Genomic DNA, 15768 nt, shown 5'->3' with positions numbered 1-15768 from the left:
CCGAATTATTCGCTGCGCTGCTCTTTTTTCACCCGCGGCAATCCTAGCCATGCAAGGAAGATAGCACCTGACAATGCAATTATGAACGGTTGTAATACCCGCACACCCTTTGCCTGGGCCAGTGCACCTACAGCAAAGGGCAGGATTGCAGCTCCGGACCCTCCAAAGGCCGCTGCGAATCCAATGGAACTGACATGGAGATGACGGGGCAGTAATTTGGCAATCATCACAACTACGCCAGGGAATAGAGGACCCAGGAAGAAACCTTGGAGTGCAACAGCAACGGCCGATGCATAGAACTGAGGAACGAGCCAAAGGATAAGTCCAAAGGCCATGGAGAGAAGGACATATGCCTATGGTCACATATTCAGCATTAAATTCGATCCTTGTCAACTATGACGAGAAGACCAGGAGGAACTTACCGCGATTGCCAGCTTTTCACCTACGCGAGGTGTCACGAAGCCCAGCAAAAACCGACCGACCGTGATACCGAGCCAGAAGCCAGTGGCCGTCATTCCACTGGCAAAAGCGGGCCCGTTTCGTACGCGAATCATAAAAGTGACAATCCATCCACCCAATGCAACCTCTACACCGACATAGCCTAGCAAGAATATTGAACATAACCAGGTGACGCGCGCGGAGGGACTGGTGAAGAGCGCCGACTTCAACCCGCCCTTTTTGTTTTCATCGTCAGTGATAGTGCTGGTCGCTCGGAAAACAGCACCTGTTGCCTTCCAGAAGCAAGCAGCGCAAGAGACAAGCTCGACGAATGAGACACCGATCTATCAAAAATAACGAATGTGAGAAACTACCTACGTCTAAGTTGTAGTGGCCACTTACCATGATATAGTAGAAGTAATACCAAGGCATGTTCGACCGTGCAATCATATACGTCGCGGCCAATGGACTCAGCACTGCACCCACGCCATAGAAACCATGTAGCAGGCCCAGCAGTTCATTGGAATGAGCCATATTCCCAATCCATGCATTCCATGCCGCATCCTCTATGCCATTTCCAAAGCCAGCGAAGATAAAGGAGATCACGAGGACTGGGTATGGGGGATGAATGCAGTTGATGATATAGGCCAGTAGGTGACATCCTGGTCCGATGAGAGCGGGGCCGCGTTGTCCGAATGAGGTATGAATGCGATGATTGAGGCAGGCCGCCAGTGTATATCCTACTAACGGCGACAGAAAAACGAGGGACACGACCGTGTAGGAAAGATTGTAGTATGATTCAAGCTAGAATTGTCAGCTTCAGTGATATGGATTGTTGATTGCTGGTCTCACATATGGAATCAGAGCCTAGAGCGCAAAGAATAAAAAAAAATATTAGCTTTATCTCAAACGGTCTTTAACAAAAGACTAGCTTACACCGTATGCTGCATCGTTTGCGCCCATCACTAGCATGCTCCAGAATGTGGCAAACGAGCGATAGGCATTGATTCGAGGCTCATTCCATTTCTCCAGCGCCGCGAATCCATCTTCGGAGGAATTATTGCCAGATTCTGTTCTAGAATGCTCACTCGGAGGCAACATCTGAAGAGTGATAGTATTGCTATCCCGTAATTGTTCCTGCACTTCACACGTGGAGGCCATGGTTTACCCCACAATCAGCATCGGGGAAATATCAAGGCAAGGAGTTGGAATGAAGAAAAGTCCGCGGGGAAATCCCAGATTTAAATCGGAACAACCTTATGTGCTGTCCATTTTACTGCAGTAGCAGCTTTTTGAGCCCGCAGAATCAGCACAATTTGACTGGATGTTTAATGCCACGGTGGTTCTCGCCTTTTCCAAGTTTTGAGGGGATTTGCTTGGCGGCGGAGACAATCCCCGCTGGCGGAGTTGCTCGATTAGGGCATAGTCACCGCAGTGTACTACCAGCTACCATACAAGTTGTGAAGATATTCCTGGCATGGAACAAGTTACTTAGTAAGTATCATGGAAGCGCTCACTGCGAAAATTTGTCGTCTCCAAAAGGTTAGTAGAAGAAGTGTCCTCGATACACCTTTTTCCGACATTTCTCGATATATATCTCCAGATATATATCCACGGTCGAGGGCTTGACCGTGAGGATTCTAGCGAATTGTTTCCACTCCGGAGGAAAAACAACCGCTTGGTGAATGTCTTGTAGATTGATCCATCAAAAATATTTGATGTCTCTTGACAAAATAGCCAGGTGACTATTCACGTGAAATTTCACAATCTTGTCATCGTTAAGTGTTTTATTCATATACCCTCCTAGTATGAGAGACGGTTTGGATTTTTTTAGACCCAATCATAACTTTTCAGATAATAGATATGTACCCATTTCGTATTAAGTACGAGTTTCTCGTTTCTGAGCCCTCAATTTGAATTTGAATAATGTTTCCTCTTGAATAGGAAAATCAATCTAGGACACGATTGTAGTACATCAATGCCACTGGATGATGCTCACTATTCAGCCACCATCATTTATCCACCAATTAGGATCAGAAATACCAGCGTCTTCGGGATTCCCTCCACATTTAAATTCATTAATCCCCTCTCCATTGATTCACGGGAAATACTTTGATCATGGGTTTCATTAACCCTATTGTTCCAGGATTTAATCCTGACCCATCGATTATCCGCGTTGGAGAAGACTTTTTCTTAGTTACCTCGACTTTCGAATATTTCCCCGGTGTGCCAATTTATCATAGTCGGGACCTGATCAAATGGTCCCTCATTGGCCATGCACTGACAAGATCAAGTCAGCTTCAAATACACACGCCGGAGCCTGGAGGTGGAATCTGGGCGTCAACAATTCGTTACCATAATGGGGTATTTTACGTCGTGACGGCGAGTTTCCAGCGATACAGACCCCAACAGGATGATCGAGTATGGCCTCAAGGATTTTATGTCAAAACCACCAATATATGGGATGATAGAACTTGGTCGGATCCCGTTTATTTTGATCAGGTCGGGTTTGATCAGGACGTCAGTATTCTTTCCAAGAGATGATGAATTTCTGCTGATAAAAGTAGCTTTTCTGGGATGAAGATGGTACGGTGTATCTTTCATCGACTTATCGCAAGTTAATTCCCACGCCTGGGGCTAAGTTGAAGGATTTTGCCATTCACATCTGCACTGTGGATCTTGAGACTGGACACTCTACATCCGAACCCAAATTGATACGTGAGTCTTCATCCGGGGTTGCGGAAGGCTCTCATATATTCAAGCGTGGGCGGTACTGGTATCTCTTTACAGCTGAAGGTGGCACTGAGAGTGGTCATTGCGAGTGGGTGAGTCGTAGCGAGAGTGGTCCACTAGGGCCATGGGTGTTGGGGCCCAATAATCCTCTTTGGCGCAATGGGTTAGAGGATGAGGTGCAAAACACAGGACATGCGGATCTAGTTGAAGATACGAAAGGGAATTGGTGGGCAGTATTACTTGGTGTTCGCCCTTTGCGAAAGGAAAATGAATGGGAGGATTCGGTCCTCGGCATGTTAATCCCGTTCAAGGTCGATGGCGCTATTAGCTAATTCGTTTTTAGGCCGTGAATCTTTTCTTGTCTCTGTATCATGGGAGAATGACTGGCCAGTGGTCAATGGAGGCAGCAAGATAATGCTTCATTCAACAGCCCCAGGCCTTTATGAGCATGAAGTTCCTAAGGCATGGAGAGATGAATTTTCAACCACTGAAATGCAATTAGGATGGTATAGAAAGAGTGAGTTGCAATACTCAGTCATCATCCAAGGCGGGATCTAATGAATTTTACTAGACACACCGTTTACATCTGACTTTTCACTAACTGAACGACCAAATTACCTACGGCTTTACGGGGGCCCATATGATCTCTCGACCCCAGCTTGTCCGACATTATTTCTGCGAAAACAGATCCATCGTGAATGTACGTGGGAGACAAAGCTTTCATTCAATCCAGATTCAGAGCACATCGAAGCGGGTACAGTCCTCTGGTGGAATTATTTCACATACACCAGTTTTGGAATTCGCAAGAAGGGAAACAGACGAGTTATGCGATTCCGTCCCTCTGAAGGCGACATCATCGAAAGGGAACTGGATTCAACGTCTGAAATTACATTGACAATTGAATGTGGTAGCCAGTATCGATTTGGTTTCCATCAAGAGGGATCTACTGAGGGAGCGTGGATTGGAAGTGTCTCGAACAAAGCAGCGACAAAGGCGCCCCCTGTCGGTGCACCTTTTACTGGGATGATGTTCGGCTTGTATTCGTTTGGTGAGCGTCAGAGGTCGCTAACTCCCGCCGATTTCGAGTATGCGCGGGTCTTTTGAATATACCGGAGATTCTAATTAAGTGCTAGACATGTTTATGGTGATTCTACTTAATAATACTATGCATCTATGCAGTAGGTTACTTGTTCCTCTTAACCTGTAAATGGGTAGACAACTCACCGTGATTTTTGTAGATTAAAAAGGAAGCCCTAACTTAGATTCACATAAGCCGAGGAAAATCCCGTAGATCTTTGAACACTCTCATTATTTTATTTTATTTTATTTATTCATCAATGATCTCAACATTTCCAAATGTTCTAGAGACCCTTAATTACCCACATTAAATCGTTCTCTTCTTAACTCCGATCAAGACCCGCTTGTCAAACAACCCTGATTGGCAGCGGTCTGTCTCCCTGGCGTCAGTGATCGGGCATAAATCAAAGCGGTTGCCTTCAATCTTCATTTCTTCTTCGAAATCAACCTGCTGACACTCTAACGCCGACTCCGAACATGTCTACTTCTCCACAATTAAAGAAACCGCCCCCGATCGACGCTGACAAGGCTGAAGACGATTGGGTGGGCTTGACGGACCCGGCAGAACGCCGTAGACGACAAAATCGAATTAATCAGCGTGCTCGCCGTACGTATACAATTTGGATGAAGTGGGATTTTTGAGAGATTCAAGGAGCTAATGGCATTGAAATACTATAGGACGAAGACAGAGATCTGAAGCGAATAAAGACATACACCCCAAAAGCGTCGTTGCCTCTACCCCTACGTCCTCTGCGACCGCACTCGTCCGATCAAAGGAGAACAACGGCCCAGGAAATGGAATACACGATATTCAGTGCCTTTCGCCCGCCTCTGTCCGCGTATTGATGGATCGTTTCGCTCGTGCTGCATATGAGAGTTATATGGCAGGCTCACCGACCGCTGATCACCTATTAACACTTACCAAAGTCAACGTGTTTCGCGCATTTGGGCACAATCTTCGGTTAGCCGGGGGCTGTTTGGACGATATGCACGACGATGCGATATCACATTTCAATCAAGCGAAGGGGGATGGGATCATAGAGGAAAGCAAAATGCCAGTCAGTCTGCGGCCGACACGAATTCAAAGAAATAAACCACATCACCCGTGGTTGGACTTCTTCCCTCATCCCAAAATGCGGGATAATATGATCCAGGCAGGCGATGAGTGGAATGACGATCAATTATGCGTCGATATAATGGGATTCTGGAACACTGGATCATCAGAGAATGCTGGTTTGATTGTATGGGGTGAGCCTTGGGATATCAATAACTGGGAGGTGACCGAAGCATTCTTGAAGAAATGGGCCTGGATTGTGCGAGGCTGCCCAGAACTGATGACAGCCACGAACAAATGGCGGGCCAAACGAGGGGAGAAGCTCATCTTTCGCTATATTTAAAGACTAAACAAACGAATGAACGAAACCATTTATCTTATACCGTCCCAGAAAGCCTGATTTGCGATGAGAAGACTAGTGCAACGAGATACAATTATAAAGCGACATCCGCTCATCAAAATGAAATGCTATCTCTGAGCTATGAGACACCACTATTATAGCGCCCCGATGATTCCGTCAAAAATGACATGAGCATCTAGAGTACCGAGTGTGAATCTCTTCTCAGGGATTACAGGCTGCAAGAATAGTCGGTTTGCTTGCTTTCAATCATTCCATCCCGTATATGCATTTTCCAGTCCAATAACGTAAATTGCAAGCGAGAGGTGTTCATCTTCCTCAAATCGAAGATTTCCATTGAAATCGATCAGATTAGAGATCAGATTCCATTCTACACCTCATAGTTGATGATTTTATACCCGATGTCGGTTGCTTACGTGATATCGTGGCTGTCACTCAATTTCAACTTCAAACCAATTCGCAACTCGACAATTCCATGAAATTCAAGTAATCAGTCAAACCCAGTTGCAATATATTCCTAGGATATAGCGAATTAGCCGTTGGAATCCACGCACCGGTAAACATTCCCGCGATTGGACTTCTTTCTGGATAACATCAACGCATCACCGGGCCCAGTCCCCAACCATCTCTAAAATTACCAGACGAGCGTAATGAATCCTCTCAGAATGAGTACTCGCTCGCTTTCAACTTCCACGCCTTCAAAGACCCTTCTCATAACATTTGACGCGTTCGATACTCTTTTTTATCCCGAACCACCAGTACCAGAGCAATACGCGACTGTCGCACATGAATATGGCTTGCCTCGGGATACTGTGACTCCCAAGAAAATCGCAGAAGCCTTTAAAGTTGTTTATAAGGCTCATTCTGTGCGATGGCCGAATTATGGTCGGGCCGACGTGCTTCGTGGCAAATACGGTGGACCAAAGCAATGGTGGGAGGAGGTGATGCATGAAAGCTTCACGCGTGTCTTGGCTTCTGATGGGAAAACTCAATCATTCGAGTTTCCACCAGGCATGGCAAATACCTTACTCAATAGATTCTCTGGTGATGAAGGTTATGCGCTATTTGATGATGTTCACCCGTTTTTCTCGCGCATGCGTGGTTTGAGGGAGTCTTCGACACGACGGTTTGACCGTATTTTGTTAGGTATTATATCCAATTCAGATGACCGTGTCCCTTCTGTTCTCAAGGCTTTAGGACTGCGGGTGGGTGATTTACGTGCGGATCAGGATCGATCTAGTATGCAACTTCCAGGATTTGAGCATCGGGACGAGTCTCAATTTGACAATTCGGAGTCATCTCCCAAGGCTTATAACGATTTGGACTTTGTGATCACAAGCTATGAAGCTGGCGAAGGCAAACCAAACAAAATGATCTTTGATGTGGCGAAACGACAAGCTCGCTTACTGCCAAGCAGCCAGGGACAAACCCAAACCTCTGTCACCGCAAACGAAACAGGTGATTGGGTCTGTGTTCACGTGGGAGATGAGTACAAAAAGGACTATTGTGCTGCAACAGATGCAGGATGGGAGAGCTATCTCATTGCTCGGGGAGGTGGCAATGAATCTCCCGCCGGACCCAAGACCATCAGCTCTTTGCTTGACCTGATTGATAAGCTCGATCTGGATTCATAATTTCGATTCTTCTTAAATGTATCTCTAACCCCTACGCATTACAGTGGAGTATTGAGGGGATGTGGAGATCATATGGTCTAGACCATCCTGGATGACTGTTTCAGATTTGTTCAGATTCTCAATTCTCTGAATTTGCTGCATCTCGCTCTAGATTTACTATTATAGACAACACTGATGCAATATTGAAGTTTGTACACACTACCTCTTAGGTGTAAACTTCAGAAAAAGGGCTATCAAATAACTCGTAACGACATAAGGGGTATCAAAAGTTCATCAAACACTTAATCAGGATCCATAACCATACAGGCAACTACCATCGAAGTTGTCATACCACCAGTTGCAGTATAAGTATCCCTAAGTCTGCTTTCATCTCCACGTCCTCTTGGCTCTAACTCACAGCTTCTTGGCCAAAGCTCATGTAATTCCGGCGCTGACTGCAGTTGAGTGGCAAGGTACTCTTGCAGCTCCGGTACCGGTTGTAGACAGTAGGGCGCCTCTTTGAAACGTTGAACTTCTTGAATAGTCGATACTAACATAGAATATTTATGGAAATTGATAAGACCATCCGAGGTCAAATTCGGGTTTCCGTCTTCAATGAAGGTCAGATCTTTCAGAAATAGACCTATTCTAAATATTAGATCGGCGAGAGAAATTGATTGTAAGAAAGTACCTCACTTACCGAGAAACGGTATGCAAGGTGGGACTGCAGATCTAATAATCTCACGATATGCTTGGTAGTTTTGAGCGCTGGAGATCATCGCTTGCAATGGTGACAATGTATTGCAGCTTCTTTCGGTGACCATCGCCCATGTTCGGCTTAGACGGTATATCGGGGCGCTTTCAAGGCCTGAGAGAATGCTAATAACCGTGGAATAGTTTTGCAGACTGTAGCATACCTGAGTGTAACTGTATTCAGTAATTTCCTTCCTTAATTTATGATAATTGTCAACATACACTTGCGACATTGACGAGGTGCCCTATAACCTGAGTTCGCTTTTTGAGCTCTGGCTCCGCAAGAATGAGAGCAACCACCCAATTAGATACTTGATTTGAGTATCTAATCGAGGCTCTTATATGTGGAGCTGGTCCAGGGCCCCCAGAATTATCTTTGTTTGACCATGACTTGTTCAACAACTCCCTCGGTTGTATCTTGCTAAACATGGATGATTCCATTATCGTCAATTGTCGCGCAATTTCTTTAGCATCGATCTTCATAAATTGTAACTTGCTTAATTTTTTGGGAAGGATCGGCTTTGGTGAATTGGATAGAGAAGGTTGAAAGGTTTTAATATTGGTGACGCCTTCGAGTCGACACTGAATGATAGAAAGAAGCTGTCGTGCGGCGACTGCTTCAGAAGCATCGTTAATCCGATAGACGAAAGATTTGATTTCAAGAAGATCTTGGCTGGTTGTAGCATCACAACGACTTGAATCAACCCAGAACGATTCAAGCCATTGTTTGAAAATATTGATCACACGCAGTCGAACTAATGGTCGTATATTTTCTGACCATTCGGTAAAGTCAGACGGATCAAGATCTGGAGGTTTGTTTTCGAATCGATTGATGAGATGCCGGATAAGCTCTTTTGTTGATAGGAAGTATTTGTATGTCGTGAGGAATGTACGATTGAAAGCTGCATCGAGTTTATCGTGGCGAGTAAGATACTCCACCAAAGCTGGGAGAGTGCCCGCTTTGACAATTTCAATCCCCCCAGTATAATCATATATAAGCGTCTTTGCAAATTCCGAATGTTGGGAGATTGACGACTTCCTCTCTTTTGTGGCTCTTGAGTCCATGATGAATATAGAGCTCTGTACTATTTCAACCGTCGGATATCGGTTGCTCAACTCTTTTTGCTTCATTCGCTCAAGTGACTGGCCCGTGCTGGGAAAGATATAACACAGCCACACCACTGTATGGCAAAGTGGGCTGGGGATAAATCTGCAGAGAAAAGGAAAACAAAGTAGAGGGTCTGTGCCGAGTCCTTCGAATAGGCTTTTAAACGTCGAGCAATGTGTCAGAAAATAAGAAAAGAAAGCAATGCAACCCATCTTTCGGCGGTGGGGTCTTCCGCGTAAGACCAGCTTTCAACTGCAAGCCCAAACACACAGACCCATCTGCAAGTAAAGTCCTGCTACTATAGAAGTAGTAGTTCATGCCCTAAAGCGCTTGGAGCGGTATCCGATCTCGGCTCTTACAAGTCCCCACCACCATGTGGCATTTAATGGTTCACGAAGAGCACTCGGAATCTAGACGCCGGACCCTACCCCTTATGGGAAGGAGCTCTGGCCTTTGTAATTCGTGATTTGTTCAGTTAAAAAGCTCGGAGCTGCCCTAACACGTCATTCGTGCACGGTTCAATCCAACGGTTTGGGTCCTGATCTACGAGAGGAAGGTGGATATAAACGAGGTGGATTAGGGTATGTATCGTCGTAGTAGTCGTTACTTTTCTTGTTTATTTTGATCTGATTCTTATATTTTCGCTTAGAAGACTGTCCCTCTAACCTGAACCTTCTTCTTCAGATTGATATCCTTTATAAGGATCGTCCAAGGGATCGCTAAAACCATAATGCCACATCCCACGGCAAGTAGCCTGAGCTCGGAGTAGGCATATGCTTTCTGAATAGCAAGTCGCACCGGACTACCCACAGGATAGCTTGTTTGTGTACCAAGGTCCTCATAGATATTGTTCAGGTTTGACATGGCTGACTCAGGGAGGTATCTGAGGAGAGCTTTCATGTATGTGTTTTGCCAGATAACTGTGCTTATTGTCAGGCCTGTCGAGTCTCCAATAGTACCGACAACATTTAGCAGTGCCAGGGACGTTGCAACGTGCTGATGGCCCACAGCCGCTAAGATGGAGAGTTGCTCCACCAGGATGAAGATCGAACCCCCGATAGCAAGGAAAATTTGACACATCACTTGATATCCAACGCTCATGTTGGGATGACGGAAATGAATGAGTAGTCCCTGGGCCAGAATGTATAGTGGAATCGCAATATAGAGACACCATTTATAGCGGCCTGTCGCCCGGATTGCCCAACCAAGACAAAGTAATAGGACGCCGGAAATCACGTCAAAGATATTGTTCACCATATTTGCAGTAGATATGGTGAGGTCATTGTTGACTTGTAGCCAGGATGTGAGGTAGTAGCTCCAGCAATAATTGGAAAGCTGGTATGTGGCATCCAATAACACTGCACCGACAACTGTACGGTCTGTGAGTAGATGCCACTCAAGCAGTGGTACTGGTGCAAGCCATCTCTCCCAGGTCGCGAAAAAGAAGAGCATCGAGAATCCCACTACAAGCATAGCAATGATGTATCCCGTTGCCCAACCTTCGGGCGCGTAGTCGGCTATATCGAAAGGAAGTTCGAATAAAATGAGCCCAGCTGTGAAGACTAATACACCGAATACTGCATCAGACAGTTAGCAAATCTTCATGCCGCTGCAGAGAAAAGCAACTCGATCATAGCCCAGGAGATGCCATTGCGATACTCACAATCAAACTGGACCGTCCAGTGCCAAACATTTTCAAGAAAAGTGCGACCACTTGGTCTCCTCACTCGATATCCTTCCTTTTGTGCCTTATGGAGGTTGTATTTCAGCATTATGTATAACGGCGCAGCGAAAATAGGCGTGATGATCGCCCAAGCACCAAATCCCCACCGCCAGGAAATATCGTAGTAGAAAATGTCCGCCACCTTGGGACCCGCGAATGCAGTGATAATGTATGGGGAGGACGTAAATGCGTATGCAAAAGCACGGTTTCTCAAGCTTGACGCATCTGCTGTAATAACGTCTATGGCGTACTCGGAGCCATAGAATCCGATATAGTAAAATGCCTAGAAACCAAAGTCAGATGTCAGCAAACTGTCACGGATGCATTCGATCGATTGATGCTTACATTGGCTGCGCAGTAGATTTCAAAGGAGTCGCAGACTGCCATAAGAACCAATCCAATCGTCAAGAAGATGATCATTAAGAGAAAGCCCTCTGCACGACCCCAAACATCCATCATCTTTGCCATTGGGAGATAGGTTGAAGCGGCAAATGCATCACCGATAGCAGTCGGTACTGCTGATAATGAATGCGCTTTGAAAGAACTTGTCACGTATGGATTCAGGCTGACTGAAATTGTAGCTTGGAATGCATTGACGAAATAAAGTAACCAGATGCTATGAATTGCCAAGAATCAGCAGGCCGATAATAGAATTGAGAAGGAATTAGAGGAACTCACTTGATGAAAATTGCAATTAATGTACCCCGAGACCAGGTCATCGCCACGGCCTGGACATCTTGAACACCATGTTGGACATTTTCGTCAGGTTGCTGTTCATTCCAAGATCCAGAGCCACTGCAATTTCTAAATGTATCACCACTTCCATCCCATGAGCCCTTTCCTGCACTTCTATTTTCCCTGACTATGCGCTGCTCAATGGTCTCTCCATCAACTAAATCATTGTCTCCTGATGATAGGCGCTGGAAGACTGTTCGAGCCCTTCGGACCAAGGGACGTACACCCATGATGGCGGAGTATGATGAAATCCAAGATGGAACAACTCCGAAATCGACACAGCGAGCATCTCCAAGATATAAAGCCAAGAGCGACAATGTGATCCTTTACCCAGAGAGGATACGAGGCCCGAGTACCGAAGTCGGATGGGAAGACTAGCACGCGCGGACTGCGGCAGGGGCTGTTTTGACACTGCATAGTAATTCGATAGGCTTCATGTCTAGCGAGAGGCTAAGCTCCACCGAGGGGCAAGAGCCTGCAGATTCCCGACTCAGCTCACCAGGAACAAGAACTCTCATTGCTCGATGCTAAGGCGTCTCGTGCATAGTGGGCCATGGCTAAGACGCGCCAGGGGCCACTTTTCTCGGGAGGCCGACGGCATGATTGGAGTGTAGAAGCCGTGCCAAGACAAAGTTATCAATCAGATAATCTTTTCAATCAATCTGCGATCGAATTTTCGGCAAACGCGGGAACTTCGTCGTTTCGGCCTTTCCATTGTGTGAAGGCGCTTTCGGCGCAGATTAATTCCCCTACACATGATCAAACTTTGGATGTAGACCATCTGGGGGGGGGGGCTGAAATTGACTCATGAGAAGATCAGGATGAAGATCATTGCATCAGGCGGCAGGACGATACCCAAACGCAAAATATAGAGAATTCAGGATTCTAGGCTCACAGGGGTGTTATGGCTAAGAGGAAACGGGTCAAACTTTTTGTCATAACAAAATTTTAGTCAGAATACAAAGTAGCTACCCAAGTAGATACCAGGAAATCAGAGATACAGTGTAACTCACATGGAAGTCTCATAATAGAAACTAGATCAAATAAGAGAAATGCATACTAACTAATGATCTGAGTAACAAATACAACCGTTCTATCAGTAAAAGCTTGTATTATCGAATTTTCCATTTTATTGTATCTCCGATATACTAAGTAATGGATAATGTCTACTGGAATGGGATAGGATGTCGGAGGAGTACATGCGGATCGAACGGGACGAAGAGTCGAGAGAATAACAACCACGACACCAAAAACCTCACTGCCAGCTATTTGTATGTCCAGAAGTTTGTAGCACATACAACCAAATTGATCATGCATTATACTCCAGTGCGTGAATACTATCGGAAACTGCTACTACGATATAAGCTATCTATTACTTCGGAGTCATATAATTTTGAGGGATACAATCATACATTGAACATGCGGCAATTTCACGAGGCCGATTTACTATACTTATTAGCTTCGAAGTAGGCCCGGCTGTCCAATCCGGGCTCCATATTCGCTTTTCTGATCGTTGCGCCATTATCTCATCCGTATTTGGATCGAGATCCACCTCAAAGATAATCCATCCTCCAAGGTTGATCACTCACGACAAGGGCACTCCGACGTCATGACTATGGCTCCAAAGAAAATGACCCCAAAGAAGACCCCAGTCAGAGTCCCAAGAAAGAAACTTAGCCATACGGGAATATCATCGCAAACATCTACTAAGATGTCAGCTAGTGGTTAATTTGGAGTTATAGATTATTAGATGGTACAAACATGGATTAAACTTGTGACAGATTTCCGCAGCTGCCTCGAAATACTCGTTGATCTCGACACAGACTCGGCCGTCCTGGCCGAGGGGCGGAATTTTGGCAACGACCCCGGGGATGAACGGAAGCATGACCTATACAAAATGAATATTTAGTACACGTTTTAATGGAGCTCCAATTAGCCTTTGATAATGTTGAAGATTGAGTCTCGACAATGGCGAATGTTCCTTTTAAAGGTACCAGAAAAGGAAATTGACTTACCAAAACACATATAGCGAGGGAAAAAGCTGAAATAAAACTGCTTCCCTGCCGGATGACCGTTTCCTTATCAGAGATGAAGGCGAAGAGAAGGCATAGCATAGCAAACAGGAGGCATAAAATAGCAACGAGCAGGGCAACAGCCATTCCTCAGTGGGTTTACAATGCTCTTGTACAAGAAGTAAAAGATGTAACACAGAAATTCAGCAGCCGGCAAACTCTGGCTCGGAATAAGTATTACGTAGAAAAACGAGAGTTGTTAAGAGGATGAAGAGACACTCCTCATTGAGCTTTAACAGTGGCGGGATGATGGATAAAATGAAGAGGATGGATGAAGGGTCAAAGAAGTGGAGAGATAAAGAGGTGAAGAGATTGGGGCTAGGAATATCACCATTGCGTAGATGTGATCGCTATTAACGTGCGCCGCCGACTAACTGGGCAGCATCAAAGCCTAGGTGATTAGATAATTCTGACTAGAAACGAATGACCATCTTGATGGATTTTCCATTGGTACAAGAACTATTGAGTGACTGCAATATTTTAGTAACATCAGAGTAATAGCACTACATAGAAACGCATCATCTATATTACACCTTGACGACTTTAAAGCCCGATCAATATTAAACTGGGCTCGGCGATAATAATACTCCTAGAATCTACTGATCAGTGAGATATGGACTTCCTAATTTGGCTTCGGCGGGCATCTTAAAGTTCGACCCGGGGATGGGATTCTCCGGCATTTTCAAGTTTATGCGAACTTATTTTCACGTTGACAACTGCATTTCACTCTCAGTTCTTCCAATGGAATAAGGAAAAACTCCTCGATGTGGGGGACAGTCCTTCCGGAGAACCCCCCCGGAGACCCTACCGGAGGCCCTGCTGGAGGTCCTGCTGGAGACTCGAGAGTTGTCGCTGGAAGGGGGATGCATGGAAACCAGCAGACTGGAAGAAGCGTGGGGCGGCCACAGGCGAGCTACTCAGTTCCCTTTCTGGATTCATTCACGCGCAGTTGCGCGTTCTTCAGACTCAGATACAGCAGAATTAAGTTCGGATGGTGTCCAGGCAACAAGAAAGAATATCCTGCGAAGGAGAAGAATGGGACTGAGTGTGTCCCCGTCCCGGAAACCCGGGGCTCATGGAGGATCTTACGATCCTGAGTAACACCCGATGTAGTTCCCGGAGGGGGGGGGAAGGGGGAGGGGAGGTTATAAATATCTTTATAATAGTCAGATTATGAAGTAACCCAGTCAAGGATTGAGATTCAACCCATGCAGCCATGAGAAGAAGAGAGTAATGTAGGACTTACAGACGATGTAAAACGACCAATCAGACAGAATGCTCTCTTGCTGAATTGGGCAGCGTGTAGTAGCTGTAGATGTAGAACTACCGAAGGGAGAATCAATACTTTCGCATCGATACTTTCACCCTTTTTTCCAACCCGTTGCCTATTGGCCACTATGTTCCTTCAAAAGCAGAATCCGAGAAGCATCTGGACTTGTGTTTTTCCGTTGTGACCGAGGTCCACCAGGCGTTGTTTACTCAAACATATGGGCTTCGGCGGGTTTTTCATGGACAGCTCCGACCATCACCTTCAGGCGAGGAAGAAAATAGTGAAGGCCCAGGTCCAATTGATGAAGAATTTGTGGATGGAGAGGATAAAGGTTGTTCTGATAGCAACAGGGGAGAATCTGATGCAGGGAACTCCCACCCGGGAAATAGTTCTTTTGCAAATGACTTCAAGTCATATGCTCGCCGTTTTCAGAAAAATACAGGACGCAAGATCGTCACGTTCAAAAGTCGGCGAGGCCAATATGTGGTGCTGGGAGGAATTCAGCTTGATGGGAAGAGGGACAAGAAGAAAACGACAGAGGATGTACAAGTGGAACGGTTACGTCTAATCCAAACAGTATTGAACTTCAGCAAGACTCTCGCCAAGCCGCATCAGATCTGTCTGAGCTCTCGCAGATGGTGTAGGCTACAGTATATATTGCATCTAAGATGCTTTTCACAGATTGGGATGAAAGTTTACACACCACATCTGTCCGAACATTTTCATACAAAGACACTACCAAACAATCCCTCACAACCACTAAGTTTGAGGACCACATCGCCGAAGATATCTGGTTATGTTCTGACTACCGATGGAGAACATCGAGCAGTATCT

At 45.6% G+C, this 15768-nt stretch overlaps 7 protein-coding genes across 7 annotated transcripts; 3 read left to right on the top strand and 4 right to left on the bottom strand.

The window, feature by feature from the left end:
* Positions 1-5: 5 nt before the first annotated feature.
* Positions 6-1599, bottom strand: N7469_009529 (MFS transporter; the record flags this gene model as incomplete). Its single annotated transcript, XM_056648434.1, has 5 exons — positions 6-353; positions 423-782; positions 841-1242; positions 1291-1305; positions 1375-1599. The coding sequence occupies 5 exons, from the start codon at positions 1597-1599 to the stop codon at positions 6-8; spliced, it is 1350 nt and encodes a 449-aa protein (XP_056495565.1).
* Positions 1600-2556: 957 nt separating this feature from the next.
* On the top strand, positions 2557-4275 carry N7469_009528 (glycoside hydrolase family 43 protein; the record flags this gene model as incomplete). The annotated part of the gene is made up of 4 exons (XM_056648433.1): positions 2557-2958; positions 3006-3462; positions 3515-3688; positions 3743-4275. The coding sequence occupies 4 exons, from the start codon at positions 2557-2559 to the stop codon at positions 4273-4275; spliced, it is 1566 nt and encodes a 521-aa protein (XP_056495564.1).
* Positions 4276-4725: 450 nt separating this feature from the next.
* On the top strand, positions 4726-5645 carry N7469_009527 (DUF3425 domain-containing protein; the record flags this gene model as incomplete). The annotated part of the gene is made up of 2 exons (XM_056648432.1): positions 4726-4855; positions 4927-5645. 2 exons carry the CDS (start codon positions 4726-4728, stop codon positions 5643-5645), a joined length of 849 nt encoding a protein of 282 aa, XP_056495563.1.
* Positions 5646-6325: 680 nt separating this feature from the next.
* N7469_009526 (uncharacterized protein) lies at positions 6326-7294 on the top strand (the record flags this gene model as incomplete). Its single annotated transcript, XM_056648431.1, has 1 exon — positions 6326-7294. The coding sequence occupies one exon, from the start codon at positions 6326-6328 to the stop codon at positions 7292-7294; it is 969 nt and encodes a 322-aa protein (XP_056495562.1).
* A 281-nt stretch (positions 7295-7575) lies between these two features.
* Positions 7576-9091, bottom strand: N7469_009525 (Ras-GEF domain-containing protein; the record flags this gene model as incomplete). The annotated part of the gene is made up of 3 exons (XM_056648430.1): positions 7576-7916; positions 7974-8190; positions 8249-9091. 3 exons carry the CDS (start codon positions 9089-9091, stop codon positions 7576-7578), a joined length of 1401 nt encoding a protein of 466 aa, XP_056495561.1.
* A 688-nt stretch (positions 9092-9779) lies between these two features.
* N7469_009524 (uncharacterized protein) lies at positions 9780-11822 on the bottom strand (the record flags this gene model as incomplete). Its single annotated transcript, XM_056648429.1, has 4 exons — positions 9780-10711; positions 10798-11140; positions 11203-11473; positions 11536-11822. 4 exons carry the CDS (start codon positions 11820-11822, stop codon positions 9780-9782), a joined length of 1833 nt encoding a protein of 610 aa, XP_056495560.1.
* A 1484-nt stretch (positions 11823-13306) lies between these two features.
* On the bottom strand, positions 13307-13751 carry N7469_009523 (uncharacterized protein; the record flags this gene model as incomplete). The annotated part of the gene is made up of 2 exons (XM_056648428.1): positions 13307-13480; positions 13608-13751. The coding sequence occupies 2 exons, from the start codon at positions 13749-13751 to the stop codon at positions 13307-13309; spliced, it is 318 nt and encodes a 105-aa protein (XP_056495559.1).
* Between the last annotated feature and the right edge of the window lie 2017 nt (positions 13752-15768).

This window comes from Penicillium citrinum (assembly GCF_028827155.1).
Source record: "Penicillium citrinum strain IBT 23319 chromosome Unknown utg000009l:1.0-4274883.0:1.0-4276374.0, whole genome shotgun sequence".
NCBI classification, from domain to species: Eukaryota; Fungi; Ascomycota; class Eurotiomycetes; order Eurotiales; family Aspergillaceae; genus Penicillium; species Penicillium citrinum.
The sequence above is the reverse complement of the archived record's forward strand: the minus strand, read 5'-3'. Positions and strand labels throughout refer to the sequence as shown.